This window comes from Anser anser, assembly GCF_964211835.1.
Source record: "Anser anser genome assembly, chromosome: 15".
NCBI classification, from domain to species: Eukaryota; Metazoa; Chordata; class Aves; order Anseriformes; family Anatidae; genus Anser; species Anser anser.
This window is the reverse complement of record NC_139736.1, coordinates 4116228-4133852: the sequence shown is the minus strand read 5'-3', so window position 1 is coordinate 4133852 and position 17625 is coordinate 4116228. Positions and strand designations below refer to the sequence as shown.

The window sequence follows — 17625 nt, the reverse complement described above, 5'->3', positions numbered from 1 at the left end:
AAACAAAATAATAGAACAAAATAAAGTAAAAGTAAAATAAAGTAAAAAAAGGTAAAATAAAATAAAATAAAACAAAGTAAAATAAAATAAAACAAAATAAAATAAAATAAATAAAACAAAACAAAATAAAATAAAATAAATAAAACAAAACAAAATAAAGTAAAATAAAACAAAACAAAATAAAATAAAGTAAAATAAAATAAAACAAAATAAAATAAATTAAAATAAAATAAAACAAAATAAAATAAAGTAAAATAAAATAAAACAAAATAAAATAAAATAAATAAAACAAAACAAAATAAAATAAAATAAATAAAACAAAACAAAATAAAGTAAAATAAAACAAAACAAAATAAAGTAAAATAAAATAAAACAAAATAAAATAAATTAAAATAAAATAAAACAAAATAAAATAAAATAAAATAAAATAAAATAAAACAAAATAAAATAAAACAAAAAATAAAATAAAGTAAAATAGCCAAAAAGCAAAGCTCCCAGCTCAAAACCGACTCACCGAGCCCCGGGGAAGGGCGGGCAGCAGCTGGCAGGCAGGATTCGTAGCTGCACCTCCCTGCCCATGCATCGGGGCTCAGAAACGGCCACGCCACCGGTGCGTGGGGTTTGCAGCGCGCTCGAAATCCCAGCGAGCAAGAACGACAGGCCCGTGGGCACCGGTGTCTGCGGGGTGCTGGCTTTGTGGGGTGGCTTTGGCTGAACAGGTTGGGGCGGGGAGCGGGGAGGGATGGTGCTGAGTGATTTATTTAAAAAATTCAATTTAATTCAATTTATTTAATTTATTTTAAAAATAAACTTAAAAAAAAATGGAGCCGATGGTGCGAGGGTCGTGCTTTGGGTGGGAATTCCCGTCAGAGAGCAGCCAGGAGGGGCCCAGCCACCCCCTGCCCTGCGAGGCGAGGTGGAGGTCCTGGGCCAGCCGGGGGGAGAAGCTGGCGGCTGCCCCCTCCCTGGGTGTCAGGGCAAGCTGCCCAGCCTCACGGCCTGCCCAGGGACCAAAATCCCCCCGAGGTGCGAGCGAGAGGGCAGCCTGGGGACGTGCAGGGCCAGGGGAGGCTGCCAGGCTCCCCGGATGGGGCCAAATTCCCCCTGCAGGTAAAAGAGGAGCAGGAGGGGATGGGGAGGGGCTTTCCCTCTGCCTCCTCTGCCACCACAGCATGAAATCCCCCCTCCTGGGACCCCGGGGCAAGTCAGACAGAAAATGGGTTTATTTCCTTGCACTTTGGGGAAACTCGTTCGGACTTAGCAGGCAGGCAATAGTGAGGTATCTTGGGTTTTTATTTCAGTCCTACTCCACAGGAAACGACGTTCACTAGCGTTAGCTTCCTTCGGTTTGTTTTTAATTTGCTCCAGTACCGTGTTAAATAGAAAATACCGACTGAACGAGGACGGACGGTGAAAAAGTACAAGATGCTAAAAAGGTCGCTCCTCCACAGATGTCCCGAATGTTACGAGTTGTTGAAAATTAGTATAAAATAGGTGAGGGTGCTCGCGAAGCCCCGCTCATCCTCCCCGTGCCTACCAAGCCCGCACAGGAGCCCCCTGAGGTCGGTCGCTGTCTTTGCCCCCATTTTACAGATGGGGAAACTGAGGCATGGAGAAGGGTAGTGACTTGCCAGAGGGCAAAAATGGCAGCTTATGCTCTCAGACCACGTTTCCCTCTATTCTGACCCCAAATCACCCCACAAACTGCCCTTTGCTCAATGCACAGCTGTCTGGGGGATGCAGCAGCAGAGACCCCCACCAGGTCCATCACCTCCTGCCCCCAAAACCACCAGTCACCCCGAGAGCCATCCCACCCCGAAGGCTTCTTTGGGGCACCACAGAGAGCCCCAAGCCAGGGACGTGGGGCACAGCCCCTTGTAGGAACATTCTCCCCATGGGTTTTCTTGCCTACCTGGTGGCCACAGCCACCACGCCAGGAGGGGAAGCGTACCGAGATGCCTTCTCTTTGGTAATTTGCTGCAAAACAGCATGGCTGTGCAGAGCCGGTCCTGGGGCCGGGTCCAGGAGCTCGGCTCGGGATGAGGCTGCTGGAGGGACGGGAGATGCAGAAGGGCAGCTGCAAAGCTCCTCCGCTGGCAGCGCCGCCTGAGGCTGCTGCAGCTGCCATCAGTCACGGGGTGAGCAGAGCCGGAGGGACATCGATGCTTTGGGGGCTCCCGAGGAAGGTGCAGGTGGGGCTGAGGGCAGCACCAAGGTTGTGGGGCTGCATGGGACCCCGGCACGCAGCAGACCCTAATATTTCTTCTGGTGTAAGTAAAACAAGGCTGAGCCTGGGCAGTTTGGACTGCAGAGTCTACGCTCAGCCCAGACAGAAGCAGTGACAAATTGCCCGAGGAGCCTGAAGAATTGCTGGAGGCTTGGCAGTGTGCAGCACTTCGTTTTCCATCGAGTCTAGCTTGGCTTTTCACATCGCTGGGTGGTGGATTTCAGTCCTCAGCGGCCGATGGAGGAAAAGGAGGTGGTGTTCCCCTCCAGGTGATGTTCCCTTCCACGTGATGTTCCCATCCAGGAGGACCTGGCTGTCGGGTCCGTGTGTGCACAACCCGTCCCACGTGCCGGGCAGCACCAGGCACTGCCCTCCCCACTGCCACTGGGGAACAAGAAGTCCTGTGTCCTCGCTGTCCTGCCTTGGAGAGCACCGTGGAGCCGTGTTTGGGTGTTTAAAAACTGAGCATCGCTAGGATCTCCCCATCACAGCTCACCTCTGAGCATCACCCAGGTGCATCCCTTCCCTGCAGTGTTCCTGGGAATGCCAGAAACCCTCCCAAAGTGGATTTAAACCTGATGATGAGCAAGAGGCTGCCACAAGCCCGGAAACCATGAAACAGGACCAGAGGCGGCAGGCAGCCAGGCCTGTGGTCCTAATTCAAGGAGTTTCCCTTCCCTCCTCAAGAAGAAAGAAAATGCCCTTACAGAAACAAACTGAATGCATCCTGACGGACCTTGGGAGCCTCCTCCCCGATGGGCAGAGGCCCACATGTGGCAGAGGCTGAGCGGGGCCATGCCTTGGGGTGCCACCAGCACTGAGACCCGTGAGGAAAACCAAGAGCCCCAGGGAGAAAATGTCAGGGGGTGGGGGGCTCCGAGGGCCCACCTAGGAGCAGTGCACCAGGTTGTGTGCTTAACACTGGCTCGGAGGAAGGGTTCTGCAGTGCCCTGGGAGGCTGGGGGGCCCTAGAAGAGGTTCGAGTTTTAATCACGTGTAAGGCTTTGATGACTCTGGACCTTCCCGTTGAGAAGGCCACAGGGACCTGGAGCATCGCTGGGTGCTGCCGGCTCTGCCCCGCCACTGTGGGTTATGGGGATGGCAGCGGGTGGCCCACACCAAGGGCTCCAGTAGCCAAACCCAGGTTGTCACTGGCCAAGTGCAGGGTGTGGGGTCAGGGCCCTTGCTCCCATGGGATGCTCGGGGTCAGCGGGGTGGGCAAAGCCTCCCCTAAACCCCCGCAAGTGGTTGTTCCCCTGTCGCCCCTCGGTTGGTCGCTGTGTTACAAAAACTTTGCCTAAAAACAAAAAATAAACTGTTCGCAAGGTTAAAAAAAAAAGAAAAATCTGTTTAAAATCAACCTTCAGGCTCTTCTGTCTGTGTGGGAAGGCTCTTCTGTCTGTACCCACAGGGACAGCGGGTGGCTTCGGGGCGAGCCCACAGCCCGGGCTCCCCTCCCTGTCCCCCATCCACGTCCCCATGTCCCCTCCGAGGCGAGCAGTGTCCTTAAGGCACCTATCGGGGCCTTTTGGCCTCCAGCGCGCTGGGCCGGTAGAGGTACCTCCAGATGGCGTAGTAATGGATGCCGGCACCGATGGCCACGAAGAGGTGCCAGATGGCGTGGGCGAAGGGGATGCGGCCGTCGCTCTTGAAGAAGACCATGCCCAGGCAGTAGGAAAGCCCGCCGGCCACCAGCTCCGGGAGGCCGTCCCTGTTGGGCTGCGAAAAATAAAAGCACGGAGGCAGCGCGGTCACAACCCGAAACTTCCCCCTGGCTGCGAGGAGGCCTGCGCTGCCTTCTCCTCATCCTGCAAGGAAGCCCTGGACTTTGCTGCAATGCTCTCAACGTGACGGAGCCCACTTAGGACGTCCCCTGGAGGTGCCCACTGCATGCGTCTGGGTGTGCTGAGCACCCAAATCACACGTCTGGAGACACCGTCGCCCACCACGGGGCTGCCTCCGGGCCGCACCACGCCAACCCCCTGGGGACAACCCAGCCCCGCGAGCTCCCCGGCGGCGGCTTACCATGGAGAGGATGACCACGGCGGGGAAGAAGCCCATGATAACGTAGCACACCAGCTCCACCAGCTTGTACCTGCGACCGACGGAGGAGGCAGGGCTGAATTTTATGCTTATCGTACCCAGACGCTGCTACAGGGAAAGGGGTGGCGGTGCCACCACGGCGGGTCCCACGTCCCAGTGGGAGCCCACAGCGGGTGGCCCTGCACAGAACTGGCTCTGGAGCTGAACAGCTTGAAGGCAGGGCTCCAGGAAGGCTTCGGGGGCCGTTTCCTTTCTATTTGGTGCCACCCCGTGGAAGAACCCACTCATGGCACAACGTCCTTGCTCCCACGTCCCTGCCAGCAGGGCTGTGGCCTCCCAAAAATAAGATGTGGGTGGGAAAGGACACGGTTCGAGGGAGCCCTCCACTGCCTGCTGGCCTGGGGGGCTGCCCAGGCCCCCCAGACCTGCCTGTCTGTCTGTGTCCATCCTTCCTGCTCTTCCGTCAGGGCACTAAGGGGAGAAGGAGGAGCAGGGCTGGGCTCCGCGGGGCCACGTGCAGGTACTGACCGCTCATGGAAGAAGAAGACGTAGACGGTGCCGACCGAGGCCATGATCCAGATGATCCAGCGCATGTGGGAGGCCCAGGGCCCCAGCTCCCGCAGGTTCAGCCTGCAAGACCCAGGGCCGCGGTGAGCGCGGCGGCGCCCCGAGGCGGGCTGCGGGACGGGGGCATGGGGAACTGCGGCCCTCGCCCCACATGTGTCCCGGAACAGCCCTCCTGACCCGTAACGTCAACAGACAGGGGTTGGAATACGGAGAATAGGAAGGAAAGCAGGAAGCCTTTATTGCTGGGATGCTTTTCTCCCCTCTGGCAGAGCCAAGCCAGGGCACTCACCAGGGAGCGTACGAGGCGGCGATGAAGAAGTAGATCACCATCCTGTCGAACATGTGCAAGCAGTGCTCCACGGTCCTGCAGGACAGACGGACAGACAGGTCAGAGCCTGCGGCACCGCGCGTGCCAGGTGCGCTGTAAAACCAGATACTTTAAAAGAAATAATAAAAAATAAACGGTGCACTTGAAAATCAGTGACATAAATAGTAAAATAAATGATATTCATAATAAAATAAATGATATAAAATAAAATAAAACTATATAAATAACAAAATAAACGATGTAAAATAAAATAAATTATATAAATAATAAAATAAATTATATAAACAATAAACTTAATTATATTAAGTTATATAAATCATAAAATAAATGGTATAAAATAAAATAAATAATATAAATCATAAAATAAACAATGCGTTGAAATGCTGTTTTTTATTGACATAGCTCAGAAAAGCCTTTGACCAAGGGGCTGCCAGGGCTCTGGAACTGTTGTGTCCCCCCCCCCCGAGCCACGAGCAGGCAGGGCCGGTACCTGAGGTGCCTCTTCTTCCAGGAGATGGTGTGGAAGATGGTGGAGACGATGAAGAGGCTGGACAAGCCAAAGCCATAGATCCAGGCCGAGATGGTCTCCCACTGGTCGTCGGAGAGGATGTAGAGGATGGAGCTGCCGAGGATGCTCGGCAGGATCCAGAACTGGAAGGGAGAAGCAAGCCGGTTGCTCACAGTCTGCATTTCCACCAAGCAGATACAGTGCAGTCCCTGCTTTTCCTTTTGGGTGTCTTTATTTTAGCTTCTGGACGAAGCCGCCACCCATAAGGGGCAGGCTGGGTTTCTCCCCATGCGGGGCAGCTCCAAAAGAGCTTCTCCAAGTGGAGGAAGGCACAAGGAGAATGTGTGCCTGCTCCACTAGGGCCATCCCACAGGGCCATCACACACCAGCCTCCCACGGCAGCTGGAGGAGGAAGAAGAGCATCCCTGGAGCACCAGGTGCTCATCCCACCCCCGGGACCTTCAGGAGGTGCAGAGCTGAACGCTGGCGTTTTTAGGTGGCCCTTGGGGTGTCCCAGGTGGTCCCCCAGGACTGAGTGCTGTCCTTCACATGGGGACAGGGACAGGGACAGGGACAGGGACAGGGACAGGGACAGGGACAGGGACAGGGACAGGGACAGGGACAGGGACTAACCGCGTGGGTAGCACAGTTGGCTGCGTGCTCGTACTCCGTCGGCTGGTACCTGCGGTTGGAGGGGACGCGGTGATTCATGAACCTGCAGTGAGGAGCGGGGAGAGAAACACAGTCAGGGGACGGCACACGGGGGAAAGGTTTTTGGAAGGCTGTGAGCAAAGTGACCCCATGGCAGCAGTGGGCAGGAGGCAGGAGAAAGCTGCAAGGGTGGATGGATGAGGCGTGGAGCATCCCCCAGGGCAGGGTGTGGGTGACAACCAGCTCCTGTAACACTGGCACCTCTCCCCATCTCCATTTCACAAGTGGAAAAACAAGCAGCGTGCAGCAACCCGATGCGGTTACCCTGCTGGAAACAGCCCGGAGCTGCTGGGCAGAGCACGGCACAGCCCCACGGCGGAGAATAGGGCACATGGGGCTGGGGGGGGACCTGCTGTGGGGCTGTGACCACCCAGCGATGCCACCCCACATCACAGCAGCCTGAGTCCCACCAGGGCATCCCCAGCAATGCTTTGGCTGCTGGGTCCCACCTGCACCCCCCCAAAATCCCCCCCCACGTGACCCAGCACTGATTGCTGCCGGGGGAAGCCCCGTCGTGCTCCCTCAGAAACTTTTATCTTTTTTTTTTTCCTGTTCCTCTCAGATTCAGAGAAATCAGATTGCTCTCGGCGCGTGGAGGGACGTATCGATTGCTGCCGTCGGATCAATGGACACACGCAGAGCAATAAAAGCAGTGCCAGCGGGAGGCTCAGGACAGCCGGGTTCGGGGGCTGCCCTGCAGGAGCTGGTCCGGTTGCTTCCTGACCCCATTTGCTCCCAGTTCCAGCACCATCTGCAGCGCATTTCTGCACCCAGCCGGCAGCTCGGGGGGCGACAGGACCTTGCTGCGGGGTCGGGGTGACCCTGGGGTGCTGGGAAGGTGCTGGAGAACCCATCCCTGAGCCACCACCCATGAGCATCTCCTCTGAGCATTTCACTGGCGTCCATGCAAAGAAATCCAGCTTGTGTTAAAAGATTCGCGTAGCGAGGCTTGAGCCAAACGTGGGTTTGGCTGCAGCGTGCCCGGGTGTGCGAGGTGGTGCCCAGCAGGCGGCGGTGACAGCCCGAGAGGGGACCCTGTCCCCAGCCCTGCGCTCACAGCAGGACCCAGGCACAAGGCACGCAGGAGTCTGGCCATGTGTCCCCCCCACCCCAAATACCTCCAGTTAAGATGGACAGACAGGGGCTCAGCTCCCCGTGTGCTGCAAATAGAGGGGACGGCGCTCGCAAGGCACGAACAGGATTAGACCCTGGGCTAAACTGAGGGTGTCTGTGGCTGGGAAGCAGCCGAGCATCCCCGGGGCTGCCACCTCCACCCTGGGGCTGCCACCGCCTTCCTGGGGCTGCCACCTCCGTCCCGGGACTGCTACTTCTGTCCTGGGGCTGTCACCTCTGTCCTGGGGCTGTCACCTCCACCCTGGGGCTGCCACCTCCATGCCGGGGGACACCAGGGACCCCTCCCCATCCTGCCACCCCCTGGCTGGAGTCCCCCTGCCCCAGCCACGTCCCCCCTGCAGGAGGCCACTGCTGTCCCCACGTTGCCTGGAGACTATCCCCAGCTCCCCTTCACTCTCTGCTTCTCTTTCTTTTCCCTTTTAATAAGAAGAAGGAGGGCGGGGGGGGGGGAGGACAAAGGCCCAGACGTCCCGCGTGACGTCGCAGTTGCTGGGGAAACACGCGCAAGGCCTTTTTCCTTGAATGTATTTTTTTTAACAAAGCCCTGTGCCATCTGCCCCTCCATCCCAGACCCACAGTGGTTGCTGTTAGGGGCAGTAACGGGGAGCTGGGGGGGGGGGCTGGATCCCACAGCCCCCCCCCAGGACCCTTGGACAGGGTAGGGGCTGAATTCCCTCCCTCGCACGCACCGCACGGGGCACCCCGCTGCCCCCATGGGCAGCCTGCTTTTCCTGGAGGGTGAAATGGCCTCAAAGAGCTTGGGGTTTTGGGGTCTCTGAGGAGATTGCCCCTGTTTTCCTGTCCTGCTTCCTAATGAGCATCATCCTGCAAAGGATGGGAAATGGATGCGGGCTCTGCCTCCCACCCAATGCCCCCACCCGCATGGGGATGCAGCGAGGCCGGGTTTGCTCCAGGGTGCAGGAAGCCACAGGCAGGAGGTTGCAGACGGACTGTCACAGTTTCTGTGCATTTCAGCAAGCTCTTTACGGCTGCAAAGTCCAAATGGCACGGAAAAGTTTAAAACCTGCACCGCAGGAGGCTGCCCACTTCCCAGGGACGTGCATGAGAAGCAGCCCCAGGGGCTCAGCACGGCTCCAAGGCTCCCAGAACTTTTTTCTCCCAGTGCTGGGGGGGACGAGCACGGGTTGTTCATCGCTGCCCCGGGGTTTTTGCCTGCCCTCCTTGTGCCTGCTTTCCCCTGGCCCCTTGCCCGGGGAAAGAGACTGAAAAGGGCCAATGCACCCGGCTCCAGCCAGAGGAACAAAGAGCCCCTTGTCCCAGGCAGCCAGGGCAAAGTGCAGAGCCGGCTTCCCAGGCTTGTCCTTTTCTCCTTCTCTTTCTCCCACTCTGTTTTTCTGTGGGTTTGGGTTGGTTTTGGTTTTTTAAAGACTTCTCTCCAAGAACAAAGTTCTGACCTCAACAAATCACGCAGATCCGCCCGGCTCTTGCTTTGCCAGGCTTGGGGGGGAAGAAGGTAAAAATGGGATTAAATTAAATTATTCCTCGGGACGGCTCGTGTGGGAGCACTGGAGTGCCTGAGCTCTCCCGGGGGCACCTGGGGACCCTGACACACTGAGAGGCAGAGCTGGGGGACACCATGCAGAGAAGATGACCCACAGGGAAGGAACGGAGCTGCTATATGTCCAGCTATACGTGTGCCACATCCTGTGCATCCATGCATCCATGGCTGTGACAAGGGCCCCATGAAACAGGTGATGCTGGCCGGGAGCTCACAGGTGATGGGGATCTCCCCGAGCAGCTCATGGCAATAGGTTTCACCTGTGGATGGCCTAGAAAAGGGCCAGGTTGGCTCAGGTTTTGGTTTAATGTCCTCAGAGGTGGGAGCTGGTTTGTTGTGCACCTGCACCCTCCTGCCCAAGGAGCTGGGGTGTCTCCAGGCTGAGCGAACCAGGCTTTCTCCTCCTTCTTGTGGCTGTCACGGCTGCTTTTAAAATAGCAGAGGGGCTGCTGAGGGATTGTATCCTGATTGTGGCATCCTGCCAGGAAGGACGGAGGAAGCAATAGGAGATGCTGGTGGTGGGGGTAAGTCCTGCTGTGGTCCTTCTGGTTGTCCCTTGGTAGAGTGAGGCTCAGGAGCACATGTGTTGTGGTGCCTGCGGTGACAGTGATGGAACAGACATGGTCCTGCAGGGCACAGCAGCCCCTGGACCCTCTCAGTTCTTGGTCTGGATTTGCCCTAATGAGCCTGGAGACAGCATGCCTGGTGCAAAAGCTGGGGCTTGATCCTCAGGGTTGTGCCTGTGCGTGAGCTTCTGCGGCATCCCTGTAAGCTGGGGCTTGGCGTGTGCTCTGCTTCTGCCCTGTAATCTGGTAATGCTCCAGCTGTGGCCCCTGTAAGAGGCTTCATCCCTCAAGCTCCTCTGCGGCTCATAATTAGCTCCTGAAGGTGCAGAGCAGGGCCCTGCACGCTGCCGGTGCTTTCCACGGGGAAGTGCAGAGGCTGACGCTGCCCGGCCGTCTGCGGGGCCACCCACACGGGTGCTGTGCGGTGCCCTGATACCAAGCTGGAGCCTCTGTTCCTGAGCCCGCTTCTTGGTGCCTGCCTGCTCCCACATGAACATATGGTGCTCCTGGTTTGGGAAGCTGAGCTGTGCGTGCTGTGAGCTCTCAGGCTGGCTCCCAGGCTGGTGGAGAGGGGTCAGGCAGGACGAGCCTCTCCGTGGGCTCCTCTTCCTGCTTTGACCCCAGCCTCTGTCCTGTGCGAGCGGGGGTAGGAGGGCTGATGGCACAAGCTGGCCCAGCATTTTCTTGTGTGCATTTTATTTGCTGCTTTCTGGCAGCATGCGAAAAGCTGACGATTTGCACAGGGAGCACTGAGCATCCCAGCTAGAGCAGCACTTGGGTAGACCACCAGTAGATGACCAGGTTCCTGCAGCAACCAGCCCCCAGTGCTAGCCCTGTTTCCCCCAAAACAAGGTGGATTAGGCTGCAGGTCAAATGCTCGCTCACCACCTCTGACTGTCCCTTCTCAATTTTTCTCATTCCCAGTGCTCTGACACATGGGAGTGTGCTGGGCTGGCACTAAGCAGGCCTCATGCTGCAGGCTGAGAGATGCTGAGCAAGCCCCCTGCTGCCTTAGAGAAGCCCCCTGATGGCCCCAACCATCCACCTCCCCATCCTCTATATATAGATATTTATTTTTCTCTCTGGCAGGCTTTCTGCTCTCTAGATAGGCAGCCTCTAACTCTTCCAAGGCAATTCACAACCCTGCAACTCCAGCAGAGCCGCTTGTTTATTCGCGACAGATGGGATCGGGGAGTGTTTCCCAAATTACTTCCCGAGCTGGGACTTCTTGTTTCATTTGGTGCTCGTGAGACCTCAGACAACAGCTGATTAGTCACAAAATGATGTCCCAGGTGCTCGGTGAATGTTAGGAGGGCTGCTTCCAGAGCTGAAACCTCTCTATTTTTCCCTGTTTGCTTGTTTGGGAAGCTGTTGTGCATGATCCTCGCCTGCAATACCCCAAGCACAGAGGACAGTGGGACAAATCCTGAGCAAGCTCAGCTTGGCTGAGCCCTGCAGCAGCCAGGAGCGAGCACGGTGGCCCTGTGGTGCAGAGGCATGGGGCAGGCTCCAGCCTTCATCCCTGGCTCTATCTGGAGACCCAGCCTCTACCATGCCATGGGATTAGTGTGCAGGTTGCTGTTCCTCGGGTCTGCAAGGTGTCCCCGTAGCATCCCCAGGGAAATGTGGCCTTGGTCTCACTGGGGACTCCAGGGTGCTACTGAGCAGGTATCTGTAAATAATTCAGTAAATGCCTCTGGGGGATTGTGCATTTCAGCAGCCAGGGAGGCAGGTACTGTGGTTTCAGACAGGATTATTTGCAGCAAAGAACAGGGCCCTGATGTACAGGTACCAGCCAGTGCTGCTGAGCGCGGAGGGAAGTACTGCCCCATTACTGAGCTCCCTCTGCGTAAATATCAAATCCTCCCCTCACCAGCAGCAAGCCTGGACTCCAAACTTCAGCAGGAGAGCAGCCTTGGACCCAAACTTCCCTAAAGCTCAACTAATTGGTGTCTGAAGCGAGCAGCAGGACTGTGACGCTCGTGGTACTTGGTCTCACCATCAGAAAGTGCTGAGTATCACATCAAGTCCCCCCGACCATGGACTACGACAGCTATATGGAAATAATATGAGCACCATGGAAATAAATGCTGAGGTTTGATTTCACCTGGAAAGCTCCAAGGGGAGGCCTGGCAGAGCCCCACATCCTGTGCACATCGCTCCACCACGCGGGGCAGCGGCTTGTGTTTTCCACGTGCCTCGCCGACTGCTACCTCCTGAAACAGGCCGGGGCGAGCCGTGCCAAGGAATCACACCGGGCTGACACCCAACACCCGCTGAAGGATGGAAAAGCTGTCCTTCCCAGGGGCACAAGGCTCGGGGGCTCAGCTCAGCCGCTGCTGCCCGTCTCTGTGCAGCGATTCCTGCCTGGGCCCCGACCCTCCCAGGGGAGGGGAACGGGGGGCTCGGGGGACGTCCCCACCTCCAGCCAGCCGTGCAGGGGATGCTCAGAGCACTTGTTGCCTTCCAAACACCTGGGTGCAATAAGAGCTGCCCTCTGCACACTGAGAGCTGCCAGTAAGGAATCCTATTGGTGCTGTCTTAAGAGGGTATCCGAGTCAAACTGCCTCCGAAGGGTGGCTAATAGCTGATTTCTGGTGAGATGGGGTGATCCTGTTTTTCGTTAGGTATTTCTAGGGGCCTCCCCATCTCCTGGGGCAGCACCTCGGTAGCTGAGGGTGATGTTGGAGGTGCTGCTGGGCGCGGTGCAGACCCCGAGCAGCTCAGAGCTGCCACATGGGTGCTGGAAGCGTTTCCCCTCTCCCCGCTCCATCCCACGCGGGCTGTGGGGGAAGCAGAGCTCTTGGAAAGCATCTCTGTGCGTGTGGGAGCAGGCGAGGGCTGTTTGTGCTTTCTTTGCGAAGGAAAATGGGGATCAAATCCTCCCAGTGCAGTAGCTCTGCCCAGGCTGTCAGTGTTTTCTTTGCACGTCTGGGGACCGAGCACCCCGATGTCCCCTCTCCCTCCAATTCCTGCTGGTTTTCCCCTCCCTTTCTTCTCCTGAGGCGCTGCAGGATGGGGTCAGTGATCACCTCCTTGCTCGGTACACAAGGAAGCTCTTCCCAGCTGCCTCCCATCAGACCCAGTGGACTTTTTGGGCAAATACAGAGCTCAGATCTCCATCCCCTCGTGCTGCTGAGGAGGCGGCAGTGCCCTTGCTGCAGGCACCAGGCAGGTGAGGACGAGCCTGGAGCCACCTGCAGGGGCTCCTGCTGCTTCTGGGCTCTGAAGCCACGTGGATTTTCCTTGGCTTGCAGGGCAAGACAAGCAAACGCAAGAAGACTTGGAGCCTTTTACGTGGGCAAATCAAATCCTGAACTGCTGTCAGTTAATTGCAATGATTCAGTGCCCCGTGCAGCCTGCAGCTCCCCGCAGAGCCCTTGCCCCGGCTGCTCCAGAGCTGCAGGAGCTGGCCAGATGCAGCAGCTCCCTCCGTAATTGCGTTTCCTTTCAATTATGGCTCTCGGTGGCCCGAGCCTGGGAAGCATTTCGTGTGTCTGTGGGCAGACTGGCTCAGCTACGCTTCCTGCCTGCATGGCTGGCAGGCAGGCACCCGGCCACGACTGAACCCAGGGTGAAAAGCGAGCCAAGCAGCGCCGGCGGTGATGTGCAGGAGGTATCGGTTACTGGCCCGGGGTGACCCGGCCGGGGAGCTTCAGGGATGATGTGACTGGCACCCATCTGTTGCTCTGCGGGGAAACCAGCACTGTTAGCTGGGAGAAAGGAGGAGAAATATGGGGGAATAACCGTCGGGTGGCTGGTAAAACAGGAGGAATCGCAGCTGCGTGCACGCTGTAACTGCGTGCTGGTGCCGTGGCTGAAGTCGCATCACGCAGGGGATGGAGATCCGGGAACACCCCGGTGCCCTCCAGCCCTGAATTTTCTCCCCGTGGTTCTCCAATCACTCCTGCATTGATCCCGCTGCCTTTCATCTCCTCGTTCAAAGCCTGGTGCCTTTGCTGCAGCTCTCACACAACAGGTCTTTCATCGTGACGCCGTATTTTATTTATCCCTGTTGGCAGGTGTATTGATGGCCAAGTTCCTCCTTTCTTGCTCCTCTCTCAAAATTAGATAAAAAGACATTAAAAATGAATCTGTTCCAGGCTTTTCCTTCACAAGGAAAACTTTTGGGTGTATATTTTTTTTCAAAGGGCTGAGGAGATAAGAGTTTCTCATCCTCTGAAAAGATAAGCAAGATGCTTTGATGCCTTGAAGGGCACATACCTCCTTCATGTCTTGTGCTTCTGCGAGCCTGTGGCTCCTGCTCACACCAGTCCCCACCACAGAACCTGGTCCCCAGTGTGTGTAGGGGAGCTGAGAGTGCATCTCTGGCACAAAGGAAGGAGGCTATTTGGGGTATTTCTTGGGATGTGGCACAGCAGAGCATCTGTGCAGTGAGGAGGGTGGGTGCGAGGAGCCTGGAGGGATGGGGATTAGCCACCGGTTATTTTTAAGCACCAGGCTAAGAGGATCTCTGCGGTGATGTAGGAATCTCCAGGCAAATATCACGTGCTGGTGACCACATCAGCAAGTCTCGGGGTGAAAGCCAAGGAATGCCCCATCCCCATCCACACCTGGTCCTGTGCGTGGGCTCCTGCGATGCCCTCTCTAACACCTGATGCCTCTTTTTAGTAAGTTGTCTCCGTAAAGGACCACGGTGAGGTTTGAGGATGCTGATTTGGGAGAAAATCAAGGCTGGCAGATGGCTTGTGCTGGGGGGCAGCTCCTGCTCTGCTTGCCAGCCCCCAAAGCCCAGCCTCCACGGAGCAAACGTGTGGTTTGCCTTCTGCTGTGGGGACACCGAGCTTGGCTCGGCTCTGTCCCCACCAGCCCTGTCCTTTGTGTGCCAGCTGGGGGGGGAAAAAAAGCTTGAATTCTGTTTTTCCCAAGGATTTTTGGGTCGGGTGCATTGTGCAGACCTGTTGGCTGCCTCTGCATCTCCCCCAGCTGAAGGTAACCAGGAGGCAGCCACAGCTTCAGACTGGTCCTTGAGCAGGGGCACGCGGCGCTCAGGCAGCTTTTGGAGGTGCAAGCACAGATTTTTTTTTCCCCATGGGATGGCTGGAAAAAGAGGATCTGGTGGCTTGGGGAGGATGGGAGGTCTCCAGCACAGGGAAACATGCCTCATGGTGCTTCTGTGTGGAGTGACCAGCACCACTCCTCTCCAGATCTCTTTTATCTGCCTCTAACAGCACCACTGGGAGGTTGGTAGGGGTGAAAGCAGAGCTGAGTGTCCCCAGGGACCGCCCCACCCCAGGGGTTTCTCTGAAATGACAAAAATGTCCCCGGTGTGGTCACAGGGGTTGGGGACAAAGCCTGTCCTCGGTGGCAGACGCCTGGAAGCCCCCCCAGCACCCTCGCCAGGCATCGAGTAGCCTTCGGATCCCCCCCAAGCAGATAATGCCACGAGGTTTCCTAACAGCCCTAGGGAAGGATCCATCATGGTGCATCCCCTGCCAGCCCCATGGGAGCCTGAAATCCCTGGGTATGGGCTGGGGGGGGGCAGCTGGGCGCAGTGGGACCCCGGGGTGATGCTGGGACCCCCCCATGGGGAGCTGGCACCCAGCAGTGGGGTCTGTCCCTGCTGAGAGCTGGGCTCCCGGTGCCCCAGCAGGGGGAGGACGGATGTGAAGTTAAAGCCAGCGTGGACCAGGGGAAGTCCAGGTCCGATCCTTAAACCCAGCACCACCCCGAGCACCAACTTGGTCAGGATCCCTTTGTCCTGGCTGGTGGATTTGGGGGTTAATACAGCCAAACAGCACCCCAATGACCCGCAAACCCCCAACCCTGCTCAGCCCCTCCAGGGAGCGAGGGATCCCGGGGATGCTCTGAATCCCTTAGGGAGGCAAAAAGGCAGGTATCCTCATCCCGAAAGACACGCTGTGCCCGCAGGTGAAGGGAGCAGCCCGCACCTGCCCCGGGCTTTGAGGCACTCAGCATCTTTTGAAGGTCCCTTAGGGCTCGGTTTGGGGTTTGGCCGGAGCCCTGCGGAGGGGCAGGGGCTGGGTGCCGTCCCGGGGAGCTGCCAGAGCAGACCGGAGGGAAGGAAAACACCGCACCGAGGGCTTTACCTGGCGTAACGCGTCTTCTGGAAGTCCAGGACTCGCGACACGAACATCTCGGCGCTGCCATGGGCGTCCCGGGCCGGCGGAGGGATGCAGCCACGGGCGGCTCAACGCGGAGCGAGGCTCCTGGGGGTCCCCGAGCCCCCCGAGGGCAGCGATGCCCTGGGGACCCACGGCAACTTCATGGGCTCCCGTCGGGGCTGGGGTGTTCGTTGGCGGGGCTGAAACGCGGAGGAGGAGAAGCGGAGGCCAGCCTCGCCCCCCCCCTGTTGCACAAGAGAAGAATACAAGGGGAAAAAAAACAAAGGCGACCTAAGGGAGGCAGCCGGCGAGGGAGCCAGCCCTGCTCGCAGCCAGCAAATGGGCAAAGATGAGGAGGAGAAGAAGGGGGGGGACAGAAATCCCGTCCCGCTCCGCCTGGCCGCGGCAACCTGCACGCTCTCCCTTATCCACCCAGACAGCTCTAAGCACGGCTAAAAATACCCCCTCCTGCCACCCCCGGCGGATCAAATAGCAGCAGTTTGGGATTGAAAACATAATTAAAGCACGGCGGGGGGATGGAGGGAGCGGCGAGCAGCCAACTGTGGGTCCCAGGTCCGAGGCATCCCCGCCAGCCCCGGGGCAGGGCCAGCCCACCCCGGCATCCCCGGGGAGTTGCTGGGTTTGGCTTTGCTTTTATTTATTAGATTTGAAGGATTTTGTTCGTTATTTTCCAGGGCCTCAGGCAGGGCTGGGTGGTTTTGTCCCAGCCTGGGGAATTCATGCTTGTCTCCATCCGGAGCCTTCATCCCCTTCCCGTCCTCTCCACCGTCCCACAGCCCCCAGAGGACTGTATGGCCGTGCCGGGGGGAGGTGAGATGCCGGCTTATTTCTGAGGTTGGGATGCTCAGAGCAGGGATGTAAAGGGGTTTTGGGGATTTGTCTGCAGCTGTCATCGTGCCCACCTCGTGCCAGGGACCGTGGGTGCCTTCAGGACAGCACGTAAGGGACAAGAAATGTGACAGGAGGCCAGCAGCACCTGGGGAAGGAGCTCATCTCCCCAGCACAACCTGTCCTTGCTGAGCCTGTAATAACGTTTGTGGGAGGGAGGTGGAAGAGGCACGGACAGCTCCACCTGAAGGGTCAGGCTCATATGGCCACTTCCTTGGGAAATCAATCACATGCCTCTCCCCAGAACTGAAACAATTAAAAATTTCCTAGAGCACACCACTTCCCATCAGTTCCAAATCATGTTTTTAAGATATTTTTTGTGTACAGATGAACCCTAAATCCCTAGAGAGAGAGGCACACGTGTGCCCCTTAACTCAAGGCATGAATAAATCCCCTGCAACCCCTTCCAAATGCGGCCTCGTCGACACACAGGGGGGATGCTCTGCGTGCCTCCGTGTGGTGCAAAAGGATCTGGGATCCGGTGGATCCAGCCTCCCTGCACAGTTCTCATCATGGATCCAAGCCACCCAGGGGGGGCCAGGCTGGGGACAGCGGGATCTGGGACAGCCAAACCCCGCTGAGGGTGGCAGGTCCAAGGCGCGATGCAGAGTGAGATCGTTCCCAAACCTCTCCCACGCTCTGCCACTGAGCTGGGAAGGTTTTTTTTTTTTTTTTTTTTCAAATTCCTTCCTTCAAGATGACGAGGCTTTGGCAAAGGTTATTTAATGATGCCTGTTCCCTGCTTTACCTTTCTCCGGGCCTGGATGGGGGAGGAAGGGAAAGCAGCAAGGAACCACGCTGAACAAAATAACCCCAGCCCCTGAACCCCCAGCCGGGGGTGCTGACGGAGGGCACCTGAAGCGAACCGTCAGTCCCGAAATAGATCCGTCTCAGAGGGCAAAAGGCAAATTGAATGAAAAATAAGTTACTATTTTTGAAGCCTGGCTCCAGTTGTTATGGCAACGAAAGCCTCGCGAATCCTGCTGGGGAAGGGCTCCAGCACCAGCGCTGCCTCCAGAGCGGGCGG

The 17625-nt window shown here is 56.9% G+C and overlaps 1 protein-coding gene and 1 long non-coding RNA gene across 2 annotated transcripts; one reads left to right on the top strand and one right to left on the bottom strand.

Moving 5' to 3' along the window:
• Positions 1 to 774: 774 nt before the first annotated feature.
• On the bottom strand, positions 775 to 17018 carry MMD2 (monocyte to macrophage differentiation associated 2). The gene is made up of 7 exons (XM_083800711.1): positions 15675 to 17018; positions 6307 to 6388; positions 5656 to 5816; positions 5127 to 5201; positions 4799 to 4900; positions 4253 to 4322; positions 775 to 3946 (listed from the first exon to the last, which is right to left on the bottom strand). Exons 1-7 carry the CDS (start codon positions 15719 to 15721, stop codon positions 3743 to 3745), a joined length of 741 nt encoding a protein of 246 aa, XP_083656837.1. The 5' UTR covers positions 15722 to 17018; the 3' UTR covers positions 775 to 3742.
• Positions 6396 to 13837, top strand: LOC310882239. Its single transcript, XR_014572859.1, has 2 exons — positions 6396 to 9561; positions 10693 to 13837. It is a non-coding gene; the product is annotated as an uncharacterized lncRNA (long non-coding RNA).
• Positions 17019 to 17625: the final 607 nt, after the last annotated feature.

Excerpts from the sequence above, each read along its gene's own strand:
- MMD2 (XM_083800711.1), bottom strand. The coding sequence starts at position 15,721 with ATGTTCGTGTCGCGAGTCCTGGACTTCCAGAAGACGCGTTACGCCAG. Across the intron at positions 5,202-5,655 it reads TGGAAGAAGAGGCACCTCAG|GACCGTGGAGCACTGCTTGC; the intron begins GTACCGGCCCTG and ends TCTGTCCTGCAG. Across the intron at positions 4,323-4,798 it reads GTCTTCTTCTTCCATGAGCG|GTACAAGCTGGTGGAGCTGG; the intron begins GTCAGTACCTGC and ends CGTCGGTCGCAG.